The sequence below is a fragment of the Salmo salar genome, chromosome ssa07 (assembly GCF_905237065.1).
Source record: "Salmo salar chromosome ssa07, Ssal_v3.1, whole genome shotgun sequence".
Classification (NCBI taxonomy): Eukaryota; Metazoa; Chordata; class Actinopteri; order Salmoniformes; family Salmonidae; genus Salmo; species Salmo salar.
Window position 1 is genome coordinate 49,913,751 of NC_059448.1, and position 22,738 is coordinate 49,936,488.

The following is a 22,738-nucleotide window of genomic DNA, read 5'->3' on the forward strand; positions in this document are numbered from 1 at the left end:
CCTCCCTACACAGTCTCAGGAGGCAGGCAGGGAGAAACATCTTCAGACAGTATTCCCTGCAATGCTTCGGCTGTTAATTCCTGAAGACCCAAAAACCTTTCAGCTGCAGATACAATTATGTCCAGTTTCTTGGATTTCTTGTTTGTTTGGGCAGTACAATTTATCACCTGCACAATAAACGCGTCAAAATCCACCTTCTTCAGGATCAGTGTATCAGGATCCCTCAATGACATTCTCAGGCTCTGGGGCATCCACTGCCATAGCTTCCTCAGCTCAACTCCTACAACTATTTCCACCGCCTCCGTGTAGGAGACCTGTTGAAGAGGTTTGTGTGAGCAGCAGCATTTTAAAGGTTGGGGCTGATTGTCCAGGCAATCATGGCTCTGATTGGTAAACTAGGTTTAACTGGGCTAAATTAGAGTCTGGCAAGGTGCTGGAAGGTTCTAGCAAGACAGAGGTCTTGCTCTTGACAGAAACTCACATTGTTTTAGGGGCTTATAACTTTGTTAATCCATCTCAATAAATATGGTTGAATAATTGCTTGAAATTCATTACCTGACAGAGGGATCTTACAGAGACTGGGGTTTTTGTTCTGAAATGATGTGAGACACTGTTGTTGCACAGAGTCCATTCAACGTATTATGTGACATGTAAAGGCAATGTTTACATATGAACTACAGCAAAATAGGAGGAATACTAATGCAATCTGGACCTATGGGTGTTATCACTTAAGGAATGATTTAACATGAGGGTGGATGAGTTGACATTATTGTCAGCATCACTTATATATTTAGCTTAGTGTATTTTAATTCAGTCAGTGTTCCATGTCACTGTGTCTTCTCCCACAGCACCTACAGTCACACTCAACTAGTGCAGTTACTGTAAAATCTGAGGGAGGTTTTTGTACGGCTCTGTATCACTCTGTGAACACCCAGGCACTTACATGGTGTGCACTCTGACAGTAGTAATCTCCTGCATCTTCAGCCTGGACTCCACTGATGGTCAGAGTGAAGTCACTCCCAGATCCACTACCACTGAATCTAGATGGAGTCCCAGACTGAAGTGTTGTAGCACGGTAAATAAGGAGTTTAGGAGCTCCTCCAGGTTTCTGCTGGTACCAGGCTAAGAGATTATTAGAATACACATTACTGCTGGTTTTACAGTTCAGAGAGACTGTCTGTCCTGGGAGAACAGCTTTCACTGTAGGAATCTGAGTCACAGTGTACTGTCCTCTGGATTCTGAAACAGAGATTAAAAACATTTATATAAATGAAATATTACATATAGTAATGAATCATTCTGAATAGAAATAGTAACATTGATATACATGTCTACGGTGTAGATTTATTTCATTTTCAACAAAACATTCTGAAAATTGTAACCTTCAAAGCAGATACCAAGTGTCCAGATGAATATGGTGAATAAAGTCATGGTTGTTGTGGGTTCTGTTGTCATGAAGGACAGCTCTCAGTCATGAAGTGTTAAACTCACAGGGATATAAATGCTCTTAGAGCAGCAGGGAAGATGCATCATGCAAATTAATGTTTCAAATCTATTTCAGGTTCCAAGTAGTATCCCATCAGAATATATTTTGGCTTGGTTGAGCTTTCTTTTATAATACTTAGGTGGGTGCTTAAATTTGTCCTATTTCTCACACATAAATTTGTGTTTTATGCCCATGTGTGAATTGGAAATGTGTTTTTTGCATATTCCAACTCCCCTTGAGTCATCCTTGGAGAGTAGGTTTGAGACCAGGGTCTGCCAGTGCCTTGCTCAAAGGTACATCAACATATTTTTCACCTTGTCGACCCGGATATTCAAAATCGTGACCTTTCAGTTACTGGCCCAACACTCTAACCGCTAGCTACCTACTGCCCCTTTTACAACATCAAACAGCAACTGTTTACTTGGATAACTAATGTATGGCAACTTTTATGTCACACCACCATTATATTTTGATTCTGATGATGATCAGATATAATGAACTGTCTGTTCACTCATGCTTGGTCTCTCATGTAAGTTCCTCTAATCAGTTAGTGAACACTTCTCTAAACTAAAGCTGGTAGGATTCCTCTGGTAGTGTTGTCTGTCCTCTGTGACTTTACCACCACTGTTAAATCTGAGATCAACATGTTTAATAAAGGAATATACAACATGGATCACTATCACTACTGCTGCTGCTGTTGTCTTTCATATGGACAATATGGAGGAATACTAGCAACACTGATCTAATGCTGGACTGTACCTCCAGACTAGGAGAACACCTGATACACAGGAGAAGGAAAAATACTAATATCTGGATTTAAGACACAATTCATATTTGTATTATTTAGAAACAGCTTATATGAAGTGTTTGTTCTACCTGGAAGATGTTAAAGTGTATTAGTGTTGATTATGAGTCTGTATGAGTGATCTTCACTGTAACAGCTGCAGCATCACAACACAGAGAGGTTTTTGTACCAGCAGTAATATGGATTGTATCACTGTGGTACACTTTTGGTAGCGGCACCAGACTTGATGTTGGAAGTAAGTAACACGCTCTCTTGATATTTCTTTCTGATAATTTTTGGGTATTTTACTTTCTTAAACTCTGTCTCTATGAAAATATTGTGATTTTACATTTTTTACTTTCTAAAAAATAGCGTTTTTTTCTATTACTTTTGACGAAGCCTTCTCTCAAATGACATTTTGTTTAACCAAAATGTTAACATGTAGGTGTTTATTTATATGTCTGGCTTGGTTGATTGCAGAGTATTATTCTGTTATGATAACTATTTAATAATATTGAATATAGTTGTTGCATTGTGTATTACCGTTTGCGTGAGATTTCAGATCTTTCAATCTCAAATATTTTTGGTAAATTTAGCTTTTGACTGAGCCTTCTTTCAAACAACATTTTATTGAATCAAAATGATAAATTGTAGGTTTATTTGTATATCTGATTTGTATACTTGCAGACCATAACTTAATTCTGGTAAATAACTACTTAATAGTATTGCATATAGTATTCATCATTGTTGCATTGTATTCATGGTAGACTTCACTGTTAGTGTGAAGACAAAGGGTCTCAGTTTTGGTTGTAACTGACTTCATAATCCAACATGGTTGATATGTGATGAAAATACTATGAATATGACTAGGTTATTCTGATCAGATCCATTCCTAAACAATATCTGTATAACATGTATAACTGACACCATATGACTAGTAACTCTAGTTATTTAACCACTTTATACTTGTTTGGTTCATAAATCTGCTGTATCATATTACTTTAGTGTTTTCTCCACATCTTCTAAACAATCTAACTTCTACATTCAATTTTCGAGGGCATTTCCACTTCACTTTATTTTGATGTGTACTTTGCTGAAGATAATCTCTTACTGTAGCTGTACTTGATGTAGTTACTTAGTTGATGTGTTCTGTTTGTTCCAGGTAACAGTGCCCCCACCCTCACCGTCCTGCCCCCCTCTAGTGAGGAACTGTCCAGTACAACAACAGCCACACTGACGTGTCTGGCCAACAAGGGCTTCCCCTCAGACTGGACCTTGAGCTGGAAAGTGGACGGGACCAGCCAGAAGCAGGAGGCCAATCCTGGGGTTCTGGAGAAGGATGGCCTATACAGCTGGAGCAGCACCCTGACTCTCACTGCCCAGGAGTGGACCAAGGCAGGAGAGGTGACCTGTGAAGCCCAGCAGAAATCCCAGACTCCAGTCACCAAGACCTTGAGGAGGGCTGACTGTTCTGGGTAGGACCCCTCAGTCACACACCCCTGTGGAGAGAGGCTGCTGGTTCCTCTGCTTTGACTCTGTTCTGAGATCAGATGTTCTCTGTCTTATTGATCACTGACATGTAGACTAACAGAGGGCTTTGCTTGAGTTCATGTATCAATCCTCTCTGTAGACTGAGGTTGTATCAGTGTTAGATGTGATGTGTTCTGTTTTATTACTATTAGATACTGTAGGAATGTTTGCTTTGATGCTTTAAATACTGATGAAAATAAAGATTTCCCTTTGGAACAAATATTTTCGTTGTCTCTTTGAATAATTAGATTTTAGTGGTAAATGTTGAATGGTATAGACATATATTAATAAAGCCTGATTCACAGTTTATTTTAAAACTATCAGACCTAAATGTCATTGCGTAGTTATTTATGTTCTAACTGCGTTGTGATCAACCAGTAGTTCATAGTAAGGGATGGATCGAAATGTACCGAATGGGTACCTGGTGGAAAATGGGTTCATGCTTTTTCAATTTAACTCAAGGGGATGATTTAGTATTTCGTTTTTCAATTTAGTCCAGGGGAGGGTCATGTAATTTGCATTTCATGAAATGTGTGTATTTCTCAGTGTTTTAAAATTAGTTGCTTATTATGCTATACAGTATATCGATGTGTGTCCGATGCCACCCCTCATAATCAAGTGCGCCTATAGGCTATTTAGTGTGGTCTCAATCAAATGATCCCTAGCCTAGAGGCTACAGGCTACGAAGTGTATGCTCAGAGAAGCACCACGCAAGTTATATTTCTATGATAGCTGTTAGGATGGTGTAAATAAAACTAGGCTGCACTACACATCGCAATGGATATTTCAAACCTGAGCCCCGGCCTTCTCTACGCTTGCTGATCAAAAACGTTTCTGTGTGCTGCCTCACCAATGGCTGTGCTGTGTAGGCCTATGGTTACAGTTCAGGAGGAGAGTCAAAGGGTTCTTCTGAAAGCCTGGTCAGTGGTATAAAGTACTTAAGTAAAAATACTTTAAAGTACTACTTCAGTTTTTTTGGTATCTGTACTTTACTTTACTATTTATATTTATGGCAACTTACTTCACTACATTCCTAAAGAAAATAATGTCATTTTCCCTGACACAAAAAGTACTCCAATTCACACACTTATCAAAAGAACATCTCTTGTCATCCTACTGCCTCTGACCAGGCGGGTCAAAAAAGAAATAAGTAAAAGTGAAAGTCACCCAGTAAAATATTATATTGCGTGCAGACTAGCCTATAGCCTATGTTCTGTTCAGTTTGAGAAAGACAGCGCAAAGATGAGAAGGAGGACTGGAAGTTAACTTTGATTTTATTCAAAAACATGTTTCTTGCCCATGATGTAGGCTATTCATAAGAGTTATTGACCTCACAATAGTCCACATTCAAGACATTTACATTGTGCTGAAACTTGAAGCAGCAGCCGCGGCACAATTAGTCAGACAGCTCATGGTGCTGAAAGTAGGGCAAATTCAAGTAGGCGTAATTCATTTCAATGTCTTCATTTTAGTAAGTCTTCACTAACAACAAGAGGGCTTTGTGTTGATGCCTATTTCTTCCTATTTAATAAATAAGAGGTAGAGCTATCCGTTTGACCAGCGAAATTAGGCTACAGGCTGCAATATCCATAGATTTGTCAGTCAATTCCTCAACCCACCATGCACACTTTAAAATAGCCTACAATCTTAGAATTTATTTCTCCCAAAAGGGTTATTCTGCTGTACCCATAGGATAACCCTTTTTGGTTTCATGTAGAACCTTCTGTGGAAATGAGTTTACAAAAGGGTTCTACCTCGAACCAAAAAGGGTTCTTCAAAAGGTTATCCTATGGGGACAGCCGAAGAACCCTTTACAGGTTCTAGATAGCATATTGTTTCTAAGAGTGTTGTCTACCTCATGTCAGTGAAGAGCTATTAAGTTAAGACCCAGACTGGAATTGAGGGGGCATGAGAGGGTATTCCATATGCCTACCTTTTATTAAAGTAAATGGCAAAAAGCACAGGCCTACCAATTGTTAGTTTAAGTTTTGATGAAAATAAAACATCTATAAAGTGATCTATGACAGCTCTTTGGTCAGCGATGCTTTATGCTAGAAACAAGCTGAGAAATTGACTGCTTGGGAAGTAATCCAATTCTGTCACTATCAATTGATTAAACTATTAACATTCTGTACATTAGAAGATGTTTAAACTCAGACAGCTTTTAGGGAAACACTTGTAACCTTCCTTCATTGAGTTAAGCCATGGAAGAATAGTAGCCAGCAGTTAAAGCTTACATTTTACTGTGTCGGAAGGCCTACTCAGTCTGGGATGGAAAGGCTAACTTTTGAATGTACCGTGCTCAGATTTCTAATTACATATAAGATTGAATTATTTGCATTACAGGGACAGTTTTGTTGCAAACAAGATGTGATTTGGCATAGAGAAACATGATAAGATGCACTCATAAGAATATCTCTCTGTCCATTTATAGCCTGTAATTTAGGTCATTTGTATGGTTTTAAAAAATCATTCTGCTAATATGTAAAATGATGTAGAATTGCATGAATGTTTTTTAAAAGGCAGTTTTTTCTCTGACCCGCAAATACCATGCAATGCTTTTATTATAAAGGAGATCTTTCCACCCCTACTCTTGTCCACAACCTTCTGGCCTTCAGCCCTGTGCATTATCAACATTCCTGCATTGCCATGGAGGTCTGATGCTTACAGGGCGAAGACCACTTTATAAAACTGCACATCTAAAGCTCTGGTCTGTTCAAGAAATGAGGGTAAACGGTAGGCATGTTCCCTGCTATCCACTTTATGTTTTAATTATTCTTTTGGGTAAAGGGGAGGATCACTTGTTTCATTTTCAAACGTTCAGGGAGGGCCATCCATTTTCGTTTAAGAGACGTCCGATTTTCTCCATGTAAGCATAACTTTCCCTCCCTAACACAAGATAATAAGAACATTTTCACAGATTAACAGGTGAGGTCTAGCAACATGTAGTAGATCATAGTCCTTGTTCAGTTTTTGACCCAGTTGACTTCTAGACTTTTACAGACAGCTAATACTATTGAATATTTGATTTATATCTTGGACTCTTACCAATGTGATGATCACACCTGCATTAAGCTACATTTGTTTGAAAAGTTGTCCACATAACATTAAAAGTATCACATCTTCACGATAGTCATAGAGTCTTCTCTACCTCCAACCCTCTGGGAACAGAGTGAACATCTGGTGACAGTGCTGCTCTATTCTGGAACAAGCAGAACCACCCAGCCCTGTCTATGTAAATCTCAGTTTTACTCCCCACAGCTACCAGTTGAACAGTTTCACTGCCTGAAATACCCTGGACTGGCCAGATGTGAGGGAGTGGACTGGTTTTAACCTCTATAGTGGATTCAGGGAGGACGACATAACAGATATCCCACCATATTAATGACAGATAAAATGGGTATTATAGTTTATGTAAACTCAGCAAAAAAAGAAACGTCCCTTTTTCAGGACCCTGACTTTCAAAGATAATTTGTAAAAATGCAAATAACTTCACAGATCTTCATTGTAAAGGGTTTAAACACTGTTTCCCATGCTTGTTCAATGAACCATAAACAATTAATGAACATGCACCTGTGGAATGGTCGTTAAGACACTAACAGCTTACAGACAATATGCAATTAAGGTCACAGTTATGAAAACTTAGGACACTAAAGAGGCCTTTCTACTGACTCTGAAAAACACCAAAAGAAAGATGCCCATGGTCCCTGCTCATCTACGTGAACGTGTCTTAGGCATGCTGCAAATAGGCATGAGGATGTGGCCAGGGCAATAAATTGCGATGTCCGTACTGTGAGACGCCTAAGACAGCGCTACAGGGAGACAGGACGGACAGCTGATCGTCCTCGCAGTGGCAGACCACATGTAACAACACCTGCACAGGATCGGTACATCCGAACATCACACCTGTGGGGCAACAACAACTGCACGAGTTACACTAGGAAAGCAAAATCCCTCCATCAGTGCTCAGACTGTCCACAATAGACTGAGAGAGGCTGGACTGAGGGCTTATAGGCCTGTTGTAAGGCAGGTCCTCACCAGACATCACCGGCAACAATGTCGCCTATGGGCACAAACCCACCGTCGCTGGACCAGACAGGACTGGCAAAAAGTGTTCTTCAATAATGAGTCACGGTTTTCTATCACCAGGGGTGATGGTCGGATTCGCGTTTATCGTCGAAGGAATGAGCGTTACACCGAGGCTTGTACTCTGGAGCGGGATCGATTTGGAGGTGGAGGGTCCGTCATGGTCTGGGGCGGTGTGTCACAGCATCATCGGACTGAGCTTGTTGTCATTGCAGGCAATCTCAACTCTGTGCGTTACAGGGAAGACATCCTCCTCCCTCATGTGGTACCCTTCCTGCAGGCTCATCCTGACATGATCCTTCAGCATGACAATGCCACCAGCCATACTGCTCGTTCTGTGCGTGATTTCCTGCAAGACAGGAATGTCAGTGTTCTGCCACGGCCAGCGAAGAGCCTGGATCTCAATCCCATTAAGCATGTCTGGGACCTGTTGGATCGGAGGGTGAGGGCTAGGGCCATTCCCCCCAGAAATGTCCGGGAACTTGCAGGTGCCTTGGTGGAAGAGTGGGGTAACATCTCACAGCAAGAACTGGCAAATCTGGTGCAGTCCATGAGGAGGAGATGCACTGCAGAACTTAATGCTGCTGGTGGCCACACCAGATGCTGACTGTTATTTTTGATTTTGAACCGCCCTTTGATCATTATTCCATTTCTTTTAGTCACATGTCTGTGGAACTTGTTCAGTTTACGTCTCAGTTGTTGAATCTTGTTATGTTCATACAAATATTTACACATGTTAAGTTTGCTGAAAATAAATGCATTTGACAGTGAGAGGACGTTTCTTTTTTTGCTTTTAGATACTGTATGTAGTGTAAATGTGTCTTATGTTTGAGCGCAGCGTGATTTCTCATTCACAGATCTAACAGTCCTGCTCATCAAAATAGTTTAAAAAAATGTTAGAAGATCACATCCATTTAAATCAGACATTTGGTTGAGGTTCATATGAGGACTTGTTTTGGGGTGCTGAAGTGATTGTAACTTTGAAGTAATGTTGAGGTCATAACACCTTTTGTTTTACTTCTGTAGATCTTGCTTTGCATATGGACAGGAATTGTGTTTCAAAACTTCAAATAACTTGTATATATACTTAAAGGCCATGACAAAAAGTACACGTCATAACCATGATGATGATGATGAGGATGGTCATGTGATCTTAATGATTGCTTTCTATTACTGTCACATGTCACAGTTGACCTCATCTAGTGACCATTTTTCCATGTCACTGTCTCGTCCCCCTCAGCACCTGCAGTAGGTCCCAGCTGTAGCAGTACAGTCACTGTGCAGTCTGACTGAGGGAGGTTTTTGTACGGCTCTGTATCACTGTGTGAACACTGGACCACTGTGTTCACTCTGACAGTAGTAATCTCCTGCATCTTCAGCCTGGTCTCCACTGATGGTCAGAGTGAAGTTACTCCCAGATCCACTGCCACTGAATCTAGATGGAGTCCCAGACTGAAGTCGGTTTGAAGAGTACATCAGGAGTTTAGGAGCTCCTCCAGGTTTCTGTTGGTACCAGGCCATACAGTAATAATACCCAGTACAACCAAAAGATACAGTCACACTGGTTTTACAGTTTATAATAATTGTCTGTTCTGGGAGAACAGTTTTCATTGTAGGAGTCTGAGTCACAGTGACCTGTCCTCTGGATTCTGAAAAAATATAAATTTAACCTGTTATGGCTAGGGGCAGTATTTTCACGGCTGGATAAAAAACGTACCCGATTTAATCTGGTTACTACTCCTGCCCAGTAACTAGAATATGCATATAATTATTGGCTTTGGATAGAAAACACCCTAAAGTTTCTAAAACTGTTTGAATGGTGTCTGTGAGTATAACAGAACTCATATGGCAGGCCAAAATCTGAGAAGGTTTCATTCAGGAAGTGGCCTGTCTGACAAGGTGTCGTTCTTCTTGTCTCTGTTTATTGAAGAGTGAGGATCTTAGCTGTCCCGTGACACTTCCTACGGCTGCCATAGGCTCTCAGAAGGCGGCAAAACGCTGAATCGTGGCTTTGCAGGCTCTGGCTGAAACAAAGTAGCGCGTTTGGGTAGTGGCTGGTTACAGTACTGTGAGACTCAGGCTCGTGCCCGCGTCGACCGAAACCTTTGTTTTCTTTCCTCTGTTTAGCTAAATGGACATTCCCGGTCGGAATATTATCGCTTTTTTACGAGAAAAATGGCATAAAAATGGATTTTAAACAGCGGTTGACATGCTTCGAAGTACGGTAATGGAATATTTAGATTTTTTTTGTCACGAATTGCGCCATGCGCACGACCCTTCTTTACCATTCGGATAGTGTCTGGGACGCACGAACAAAACGCCGCTATTCGGATATAACGATGGATTATTTTGGACCAAACCAACATTTGTTATTGAAGTAGCAGTCCTGGGAGTGCATTCTGACGAAGACAACAAAAGGTAATCAAACTTTTATAATAGTAAATCTGATATTGGTGAGTGCTAAACTTGCCGGGTGTCTAAATAGCTAGCCCGTGATGTCTGGGCTATGTACTTAGAATATTGCAAAATGTGCTTTCACCAAAAAGCTATTTTAAAATCGGACATATCGAGTGCAGAGAGGAGTTCTGTATCTATAATTCTTTAAATAATTGTTATGCTTTTTGTGAACGTTTATGTGAGTAATTTAGTAAATTGTTAGCAAATTCCCCGGAAGTTTGCGGGGGGTATGCTAGTTCTGAACGTCACATGCTAATGTAAAAAGCTGTTTTTTGATATAAATATGAACTTGATTGAACAAAACATGCATGTATTGTATAACATAATGTCCTAGGGTTGTCATCTGATGAAGATCATCAAAGGTTAGTGCTGCATTTCGCTGTCTTCTGGGTTTTTGTGACATTATATGCTAGCTTGAAAAATGGGTGTCTGATTATTTCTGGCTTGGTACTCTGCTGACATAATCTAATGTTTTGCTTTCGCTGTAAAGCCTTTTTGAAATCGGACAGTGTGGTTAGATAAAGGAGAGTCTTGTCTTTAAAATGCTGTGAAATAGTCATATGTTTGAAAAATTGAAGTTTTTGTATTTTTGAGGAATTTGTAATTCGCGCCACGCCTATCATTGGATATTGGAGCAGGTGTTCCGCTAGCGGAACGTCTAGATGTAAGAGGTTTTAAGTTCTAGTTTTTCTTTTTCTATGTTTTTTGGGGGGATGATCTCCAATTAGAGGCAGCTGGTACTCGTTGTCTTTAATTGGAGATCATACTTAATTAGGGTTTTTTTTCCACCTGTGTTTGTGGGTAGTTGTCTTCTGTTTAGTTTATGTACCTGACAGAACTGTGTGCTTTCATTTTTCTCTTTGTTATTTTTCCTTTAGTGTTTTGAGTTAATAAATATTCATCATGAGCAATCGACACGCTGCGCTTTGGTCCCCTCTCTACGACAGCCGTTACAATTAGTGTCACGCCCTGACCTTAGAGCCATTTTATGGTTATTTGGTTAGGTCAGGGTGTGATGTGGGTTGGGCATTCTGTTGTATATTTCTTTGTTTTGGCTGAGTAGGGTTCCCAATCAGAGGCAGCTGTCTATCGTTGACTCTGATTGGGAATCATACTTAGGTAGCCTTTTCCCACCTGTGTTTTGTGGGTAGTTTTCTGTTTCGTATCTGTACCTGACAGAACTGTGCACTTTCATTTCATTTTTTGGTATTTTTGTTTGAGTTTTTTTTGTTGTGAAAATAAAACATCATGAACACTTTCCACGCTGCGCTTTGGTCTCATTCCGACGACAGCCGTTACAATTAGTCCCTATTGTAATATACTAGTACCTCAGTACCCTCAGTCCCTATTGTATTATACTAGGACCTCAGTACTATCAGTCCCTATTGTATTATACTAGTACCTCAGTACTATTAGGGTGGTATTGAGAGTGCTCTGCCTATGAAGGTTCTCAATATTGTGTGAAGGAGGTTTTTGTACGGAGACTTCACCAGAACAATGTTATGAGATGTTATCATCTTCTCCAGAAAAAAATCATATTTTTAGGCTATTTCTTTTTAGAGATTTTTGTGGACAGATCGGTGGATTGGTAGAGGGCAGAGTCACCGAAGTGAGAGAATTGTTCACATACCACCATGTTTATTTGGCAATAAAACCATAAGCATTCTAACATGTGATTAAAAAGAGCACATTTTGATATACTGTAATGAATATCACCTCATTTTTCTGTTGAAATTTAGCAATGACTATTTATATACCTGGGATACCTGTGATAGGATAAAGTAATCCTTTAACCCCCCCCTCCCCTAAAATATTTAGATGCACTATTGTAAAGTGGTTGTTCCACTGGATATCATAAGGTGAATGCACCAATTTGTAAGATGCTCTGGATAAGAGCGTCTGCTAAATTACTTAAATGTTAAATGTTAAATGTTAATAATATAAGCAACACTTTGTATTGCATTCATAGTAAATGTTAACACTGACATGGTTTGAAGGTGAACCTCATCTATAGCTCTGAATTATATTTTGAGGTCATTTTGGGCTTGTATCTCAGAGTCGATTTTACATACATTTATATGGATATTTCATGTCTTATTTAAAATTGTGAATATTAAATGATACTGTATCCAGACTATATGAAGTGATTTTTTTGTCTTGGACTAGTCTTCATCTGTGTCCAGGGAACCTCCTCCCAGTGTTCTGTTGCTCTTGATGTGCTAAACTGTAGAGCATGAATGTAACATACATTTATCTCCACTCCTCTCCTAATGTTATAGAGTAGTAGCTGACCCTCTCCCCTCTCCTCTTCTCCAGCTGGTCCCTCTGTCAGGCCTGCAGTGTCTTTGCTCCCCCCGTCCTCTGAGCATCTCTCCGGGGGGCTCAGCCACACTGGCCTGCCTGCTGAGCTGCTACTCCCCACAGGGGGCGATGGTGAGCTGGGAGGTAGACGGGCGGAGGTGAAGGAGGGGAGCCTGACCACCACAGAGGAAGAGAAGGGCGGCCGCCGTAGCAGCACCCTGACCCTGAGCAAGGCACGCTGGGAGGAGGGAGAGGTGTACACCTGCAGGGTCGCCCACGACGACACCAGTGATTCGGCCGCCTTCCGGAGAAGTCACTGTAGTGTCTAAAAGCCATTGCTGGAGGCTAGAGAGTCCCCACATGGTGTTTGTGTTTTAGTGTTTTAGAGCTGAATGTTACAGTATAATAGTGAATAATATCAGTAGTGCTGTGTGATAAATGAACTATTTTGAGATTAAGTTGTACATGTCTTCTTGCCTCTAAGTTTAAATAAAGCTTGTTTTGATTGAAATATCACCCCAGGAGTTGATTTAAGTATGATTCCAGTGATCACTATCTCATGAATAGGCAGCACATTTCATACTAATTTATATCAATCAGCTTCTTTCATTATTTAACATTGTAGCATATAGCTAATCTCATGTTTTCAAACAGCGTTAAAAGGGCATCTGATCCAACAAATACTCTAATCATTTCTACAACTGAATGATCCAGTTATACTGTAGCATCAATACCAGTGATAATAATGAGTGACATTTGATAATAAACCTCTAAGATCTATTCTCAGAACTCACACTGCTAAACAGTTACTTTCCATAACATATGTATGCTTCCAATGCTTAATTCTTAATATGATTTTATTAAATTACATGTTTTAGCAATGGTTTTCAACAATATGTAGTGTAGACTACTCCATAAAATTCCCCCAGATCTTCTCTACCTCTAACCCCCTGGGGACAGAGTGAACATCTGGTGACAGTACTGCTCTACTCTGGGACAAGCAGAACCACACAGTCCTGTCTATGTAAATCTCAGTTTCACTCCCACAGCATTCAGTCTAGCAGATGAACAGTTTCACTGTCTGAAATACCCTGGACTGGGCCAGATGTGAGGGAGTGACTGGTTTTAACCTCTATGGTGGATGCAGGAAGGGAGACATAACAGATATGCCATAATATAATTAATGACAGAAAAAAGGTGTATTATACTTTATGTAGTATGTGTATATAGTAGTTGGATAGTATACATGTGTCTCATGGTTGAGTCCAGCATCAGGTCTCATTCACAGGTCTAGCAGTCAGTAACCTACTAAGGACAAAGAGTTAATATTTTGCTGTAGATAAATACATCCATTTAAATCAGACATTTGGTTGAGGTCCAAATGAGGACTTGTTTTGGTGTCTGAAGTAATGAAGAGGTCATAACACCTTTTGTTTGGCTTCTCCTGATGACTGGTAATAGCTCCCATTTGACCTGTGTATCTACATTGTCCAGCAGACAAATGACAACTATCGTCTACACATGACTGTATCTTGTTGACTGTACCTAAGGCCTGTACAGTGCTGGGGGGAAAAAGTGTTCCAGTTCTCTGGCCCTTCCACTTGGAAGGAGCTTCAAAGGGACATGAAATTGCAGGAGCTCGTCTCTTTGACTGACTACTGTAGCTAGGGTAAAAACTATAGTGGACAATGAAGTGGGGGGCTGTCAATGTTTTGACCCCTAAATGCACCACATCTCCCCAAATAATTATTGCCTTCTCAGTGTGTACATTTATGGTTTTGAACTGTAGTGCTTTGCATTTCATATTGTAATTGTGTGTAAAACCTTGTGTGCCACTATTTTGGTCAGGACTCTCTTGTAAAATATATGTTTAATCTCAATGAGACTAACCTGGGAAAATAAAGGTAAAATAAATACAAACATTTTGTTCCAAAATATCACACTTTTTAAGTGAACTTTTAGGTCATGACAAATATAATTAGTTAAAACCATGATAATGATGATGTGGAACATGTGATCAATGATGCTTTCTAACCTTATTCAATGTTTCCTCTACTGATCAGTGTTCCATGTCACTGTCTCTTCCCCCTCAGCACCTGTAGTAGGTCCCAGCTGTAGCAGTACAGTCACTGTGCAGTCTGACTGAGGGAGGTTTTTGTACGGCTCTGTATCACTGTGTGAACACCCAGACTACTGTTGATGTAGTGGTAACTCTGACAGTAGTAATCTCCTGCATCTTCAGCCTGGACTCCACTGATGGTCAGAGTGAAGTCACTCCCAGATCCACTGCCACTGAATCTAGATGGAGTCCCAGTGAACTTGTTGTTTATCTGATAAATGAGGAGTTTAGGAGCTTCTCCAGATCTCTGTAGGTACCAGGCTAAGTAATTACTGTATATACTACTGCTGAGTTTACAGCCAATGTTGACTGTCTCTCCAGTGCCAACAGCTTTCACTGCAGGTGTCTGAGTCAGAGTGTACTGTCCTCGGGATTCTGAATATTGAGTGGTGAGAGAAACAAACAAAACAATTAATATATTTACCCTGAGATAAGCATGACTACTTACTCAATTATCATTACTTAGATAATCATCATACTTATACCTTGTATGAATAAAGCAAGAGTCCAGATGAAGATGGTGATAAAAGTCATGGTTGTTGTGGGTTCTGTTGTCATGAAGGACAGCTTTCAGTCAGGAAGTGTTAAACTCACAGGAATATAAACCCTCCCAGAGCACTGAAGCATGTTTTGTCTATGCAAAGTGTCCAATCTATGCAAACAGGGGTGTATTCATTTCTGCCGGTTCTGTTGCAAAATGTTTCTTAAAAGGGAGCGAACAGAACGAAACAGGGTTGGACCTATCTGAATTTTTCCAATTGCAACTCTCGTTTTCTTCTGTTTGTTTCTTTTTTTTAACAAAAAAAACAGGACGTGACCACTACAATACCAATGTCCAAGCAGGGCACAAATTGGGATATCAAGAATAGTTAAATGGACAATAATTAATAATATTAAAAAAAACAACATAAAACCAAACATCAGTAAGAGAAAACAACAACATAAAGAAAAAGTAGAATAAAACATTTTAATATTATTCCCAGTTACACCACATTAGAAATTGACTTCAGTTACATCCATTATGACCTCTAAAGTTCATTAAGCCGAGCAATAAAGTATCCGTTTGGTTCTTAAACGGTAAACGGTTTCCGTAATGAATACACCCCCAGAGGTGTATTCACTAGGAACCTAACAGAACCTAACGGAACCAACGGAACCAAACAGAAGCAAACAGTAGCAAAAGGAACAAAACGGGGAGGGACCTAGCGGAATTTGTCCAATAGAAACTCACGTATTCGTTTCAAATCTTTACACAATGCAAAACGTTTTGCTACAGTGTACAACTAATACATACACCCCAGACTGTCTTAGTCCCACAGAGACATTGTAATTGAAGAGATCTGTGTGAGCAAGAGCATTTTTAAGCGGTGGGGCTGATTGCCCAGCCAATCATGGTCTTGCTTGGTAAACAAGCCTCAGCTGGGCTCAATTCAAGGCTGGAAAGGCACTGGAAGGTTTGAGCAGGGCGTTGCAGGAGAGACGTTTTGTGTTGACTGCACCACAGGTCATTTCAGGACAGTGTTTCCCAAACCTCTCTTCAAGTCTCCCCAGAAAGTCCACTTACAGTATTCGACGTGTTCCAGAATTAGCACAGCTTATTCAAATGGTCACCTATTTAGCAAGCCCCTCATTAGATAAATCATCTGTACTAATTCTGGAATAAAATCAAATGTGGACTTCCTCAAGTACTTAAGGAGAGGTTTGGGAAACACTGTTTTAGGGATTAGGTGTTATAATCATGTTATACCATCTCAATAAATATAGTAGATTTTGACAGAGGGATCTTACAGAGACTGGAGGTTATATTCTGAAATATTGTGAGACATTACTATTGAACATATACAGATTCCTTTCAGCATATTGTGTGACATGTTGAAGCAATGTTTGCATTTTAACTCTTTCAGGTTGACCATAACAAAATGGGAGGAATATTTTTGTGTCATGACGTTGCCCTGTTGGCGGGAAGTTTATGGCCCCCCCGCCATGAATACCTTTCCCCCTTTTTCTCTCCACTCTACAGAATGGACTCTTGGAAAGCCTTTTTGTTAACATAGAGAGAGTATTTGTAACATCAAAAGCTCGGGGAAAATAACAATCTTTATGTAATCCAACCAGTTGAAAGTGTCCGTTGGTACTTAAAGAATGTGATGTCAGATCAGTTGTCGTCTGAGACATTATTACTGATGATAGGACGACATAAACTGTGTCTTGGGAAGTCTACACATTCTAGATATCAGATTCACATGGAATTGTTGTGCAATTTAAATGTTTAAATATGAAACTATTTGTGAAATGATTAAATGTAATTTTAGCTTCTAAATGAGAGAATTGTTTTCATGAGTGAACATTGATCACTCAGTGGCCCCGCCCAAGTGAACAGGCATTGGTTGTGAACTATGAAACACACCCTTCTCTCCCCCACTACAAAAGCCCATTGGCGAAAGTCAACCTCTTATGTTCCCGATGACGTGAGGACTGCTGTTCATACGTTTAGAAGGGCTATTATCAACTACAGAACTAAGCCAACCTCAGCGTGAGCTCTGGTTGCGAATGGTTGAACGACATCAACTTAACTAAATTAACATTGTGTTCCCAATGACGTGAGTACTGATGTCTATACGTTTAAAAGGGCGAATTTCAACGTGGAAGTGACGATCGCCACGCTGGAAGAATGAATGTGACTACACCAGCCAAAATATAGCATGAGCTTAAAATATGGTGACTTGGTATGAACTTTGAACTCTTATTCACTAAAGAAGTGATACATCCTAGACGTCGAGTTATCAGCAGCAGCTGTGAATGTGCGTGGCCTGGGAAGGGATGGAGAATCTCTTCGAAACGACAGGGTGCTACATCGTATCCATCGTACCACCAGACAACAGGGTACGGCAACGTGCACGTTCTATCACCAGACGACAGGGCACTAGAACGTATCCGTTCTACCAAGGACAAGGGAGATCTCTGCTGGGCAGCCCAGCCTTCCATCTTTGACCAATCTATCGAAGCGCAGCTCAGAGTAAATATATTTCTTGCATTTTCCTTTTCCGAATGGGCGGATATTTAGAATGCATAAGATTCTGTATTTACGATAGCATAGCTTCAGAAGGTCCGATAGAGACCCAATCCTTTTGTTCCTCAGTCGTCCCGTGCTTTCAATCAAACCCAACCCCCCTTCTTTGTGTAACCAGCCGTCATATCGGTTTTGCCCCCCAGGGATATTTTCTTTTATGACATAATTAGTAATCAATGTATGATCCATCCTGTGCATATGTAATTCTGTGTGATAATTTAGGTATTTAGTAAATAAATAATTAAACCACATTTTGTATAGCTGATTCAACTTGTTAGCCAGGGTTCGTGAAGATAACCAAGAATTTTACGAGGTTCCGATGAGACTGAATATGGTGATGATTAATAATTGACTGCTATTGATATAAAAGATTACCAGGTCTTTAAGAGTTTATTCGGAAGACAACAGCTCTATAAACATTCTTCCGTGAGAAATTATTTTATAAAATAGCATGTCATATCATTTAATCCATAGTAAAAACACGACATATGTAATCTGGACATACGGTTGTTACCACTTAAGGAATGATTTAACATGAGGGTGGATAAGTTGACATAATAGTCATCGTCACTGATATATTTATCTCAGTGTATTTTAGTTCCATTGGAGGCTACTCAGAGGAGGAAGGGGAGGATCATCCTCCTCAATGAATTTCATAAAAATATAAATAGTTAAACATTTAAAGGTTATCCTTTTTAGATAAAACTATACAAAATCTATGCACATGTCACATATTTTATTTTATAAAAACACATTGTTTTGCAATGAAGGTCTACAGTAGCCTCAACAGCACTCTGTAGGGTAGCACCATGGTGTAGCCGGAGGACAGCAAACTTCCGTCCTCCTCTGGGTACATTGACTTCAGTACAAAACCTAGGAGGCTCATGGTTCTCACCCCCTTCCATAGACTTACACAGTAATTATGACAACTTCCGGAGGACATCCTCCAACCTATCAGAGCTCTTGCAGCATGAACTGTCATGTTGTCCACCCAATCAGAGGATCAGAGAATGAATCTAGTACTGAAAGCATATGCTACAACTAGCTAGCACTGCAGTGCATAACATGTGGTGAGTATTTGACACAAAGAGAGAGAAAGACATAAGTTAAACCTCATACATCTAGGCGTTCCGCTAGCAGAACCCCGTTCCGCCAGCGGAACCCCTAGCCAACAGCCAATGCGAAATACAAAACCTCAAAAATCCAATAATTTCAATTTTTCAAACATACGACTATTTTACACCATTTGAAAGATAAACCTCTCCTGAATCCAACCACGTTATCCGATTTCAAAAAGGCTTTACAGCGAAAGCAAAACATTAGATTATGTTAGGAGAGTACATAGACCAAAATAACCACACAGCTATTTTCCAAGCAAGCATATATGTCAATAAAACCCAAAACACAGCTAAATGAAGCACTAACCTTTGATGATCTTCATCAGATGACACTCCTAGGACATTATGTTATACAATACATGTATGTTTTGTTCAATCAAGTTCATATTTATATCCAAAAACAGCTTTTTACATTGGCGCGTGATGTTCAGAAAATGTATTCCCACCAAAAACTTCCGGTGAATTTACAAAAATACTCATCATAAACGTTGACAAATTCATAACAATTATTTTAAGAATTATGGATACAGAACTCCTTTATGCAATCGCTGTGTCAGATTTTAAAATAGCTTTTTGGTGAAAGCACATTTTTCAATATTCTGAGTACATAGCTCGCCATCACGGCGAGCTATTCAGACACCCGCCAAGTTCGGGGCAACCTAAACTCAGAATTAGTATTAGAAATATTGTATTACCTTTGCTGATCTTTGTCAGAATGCACTCCCAGGACTGCTACTTCCACAAGAAATGTTTTTGTTCGAAATAATCCATAGTTATGTCCAAATACCTCCGTTTTGTTCGTGCGTTCAGGTCACTATCCAAAGGGTAATGCACAAGTGCATTTCGAGACACAAAAAGTCAAAATGTTCCATTACCGTACTTAGAAGCATGTCAAACGCTGTTTAAAATAAATTTATATGGTATTTTGAACGTAAAATTGCGATAACATTCCAACCGGACAATAGTGTATTCATTCAAGGAGGAAAAGAAAAAACAGCGTGCTCGCAGGAACGCACATATCCAATCTCTTTGTCCCCAGGCAGTCCACTCAGAAACTGAGCTACTATACTCTGCCCAGTGACAGGGGAATGCTCAAAACACTTTCTGAAGGCTTTAGACAGCCAATGGAAGCCTTAGAAAGTGCAACGTAACAGCACAGATATTGTAGTTTCGAATGGGACTAGAAAGAAGAACTACATTTCTCAGATCCTACACTTCCTGGTTGTCTTTTTCTCAGGTTTTTGCCTGCCATGTGAGTTCTGTTATACTCACAGACACCATTCAAACAGTTTTCGAAACGTCAGAGTGTTTTCTATCCAAATCTACTAATAATATGCATATTCTCGTTTCTGGGCCAGAGTAGTAACCAGTTTAAATCGGGTACGTTTTTTCATCCGGCCGTGAAAATACTGCCCCTATCCATATCAGGTTAAACAGTTTTGAACAAATTAATTTATAAAAAATGAAGGATGAGCGAGAGAGAGAGAGAGAGAGAGAGAGATAGCTATATTTCATAATTTTTTTCACTTTCACTTTCACTTACTTGGCTATCTAGCAAATGCAGCAAGCTAGTTTTGCCTACTCAAACACCCGGCTCAAACAGAGGGATGCTATGTTAGCTAGCTGGCTATGACTGCCAGTCAGGGAAGAGTGAGAGTTTTGGCTAATGTGGCTACCCTTTATAGCCTGCAGGCCCAGGTGCGCCAAATAAGCTCTGCCTACTGGCCTCCTTATTTATAAAAACACCCAGCTAAACCCCCAGACACACCTCTGCCCTTAAGGCTGCCCCTCCCTCTCTCACCTCAGCAACCTTGGACCCTAAGGAGCACTTTAAGAGTGAGAGAAAGAGAGACAGAACCGGGGAAGCAAGAGGGAGACAGAAGAGCACAGGCAAGTTATCCAAAACAATGACAAAAACTACGGCATTGAGGCACGGGACAAGGCATCGGCAAGGACATTTTCTTTGCCCTTAATAAGACGAATGTCCAAATTGTACAGCTGCAAAAACAGATCCCACCTCAAATCTCCCTTGCTCTAGGAGACAATGGGATGTGGCAGTTCACTTTTAGAAGATCGAACTTGCTCACAAATTTTGCAGAACCCACTTGATCAACACAATCCTCCAAACAAGGAAGAGGAAAGAAACCAGGCTACGTAATGTTGTTAACTTTACGATAGTCTGTGCATGGCCTAAAAGATGCATCAGGCTTCTTGACTAACAGATAAGGTGAAGCCCAACTGGAACAAGAATGTTCAGCAATATCGTTATCCAACATGTACTTGACTTCTGCATCTAAGTGCCTGCACTTGTCAGTTGAACACGATGGAAGCACTGTCTTATTGGCTGAGCAGCTCCAACATCAACATCATGCTCAATGAGATGAGTACGAGAGAGCGTATCAGAAAACAGAGCAGGATTACTGTCAATACGTTTACCTCAATAGAGCATGCAAATTCCCAGTGGTGGAAAAAGTACTCAGTTGTCATACTTGAGTTAAAGTAAAGATACATCAATAGAAAATGACTCAAGTAAAAGTGAAAGTCAACCAGTAAAATACTACTTGAGTAAAAGTCTAAAAGTATTTTGTTTAAAATATACTTAAGTATCAAAGGTAAATGGAATTGCTAAAATGTACATAAATATCAGAAGCAAAAGTATAAATAATTTCACATTCCTTATATTAGGCAAACCAGACAGAACTATATATATATTTTCTTTTTATTGACGGATAGCAAGGGGTAAACTCCAACACTCAGACATAATTTACAAACGAAGCAGTTGTGTTTAATGAGTCTGCCATATCAGAGGCAGTAGGGATGACCAGGGATGTTCTCTTGATACGTGTGTGAATTGGACCATTTTTCCTGTCAAAATGTAACGAGTACTTTGGGTGGCAGGGAAAATGTATGGAGTAAAAAGTACATTATTTTCTTTAGGAATTTAGTGAAGCAAAAATATAAATAGTAACGTAAAGTACAGATATCCCCCAAAAACTACTTAAGTAGTACTTTAAAGTATTTTTACACCACTGTAAATTCCCCAAAGTTCTGAAATTTTAAATGGCCTTGAAAAACACCATCATCAGGAGCTGAACTCTCCTCCTCATACAACATATGAGGTGAAACGGACTCTAGGGCAACTGAGAATGCAGAAAGGACAGAACCAACTCTAAGTGAACTATCACCTAACTTAACAGGAGTTGATGCCGATGAACGAGAGTAGTACGTTTTCAACAAATTCACATGAAAAAGTTGGGTGGCCTTCCTGCGCTTAGGAATTGCAATCAGACAGTTCTGTTCAGACACTTTGCGCACCTCCGTGAAAGGACCAGTGAACTTAACCTGCAAAGAAGAACCTACAAATAGGTAAAAGAGCTAAAACTTGGTCACCAGAGCTAAATTGTCTACGCTCAGACCGACAGTCATAAATATGCTTAATCTTTACTTGTGCCCTTTCCAGTTTCTCTTTTGCCATTTCAGCAGCAGAGCACAGTCTATTACGAACACCATTGACATAATCAAGTAAATTTAGTGGTGGCTCTACTGTTCCCCAGCTGTCCTGCAACACAGCCAGAGAGCCACGCGCTGCATGTCCAAAAAACAGATCATTTAGACTAAATCCTTTACTCTCCTGGGCAACTTCTCTAGCTGCCAACAGTAACCATGGCAAACCAACACTGGAACTCTTCCAAGTCAAGGTACAGTGCCTTCAGGAAAGTATTTAGAGCCAATGACTTTTTCGTTCACGTTTTGTTACGTTACAGCCTTATTCTAAAATGGATTAAAT

The 22,738-nt window shown here is 40.0% G+C and overlaps 2 gene segments (V, D, J or C); one reads left to right on the forward strand and one right to left on the reverse strand.

Moving 5' to 3' along the window:
• Positions 1-901: 901 nt before the first annotated feature.
• On the reverse strand, positions 902-15,336 carry LOC123743786 (Ig kappa chain V region K29-213-like). The segment is given in 2 exon segments: positions 902-1,239; positions 15,249-15,336. Coding segments are annotated over 2 exon segments (396 nt in total).
• Positions 1,985-4,018, forward strand: LOC106609541 (Ig kappa-b4 chain C region-like). The segment is given in 2 exon segments: positions 1,985-2,015; positions 3,433-4,018. Coding segments are annotated over 2 exon segments (333 nt in total).
• Positions 15,337-22,738: the final 7,402 nt, after the last annotated feature.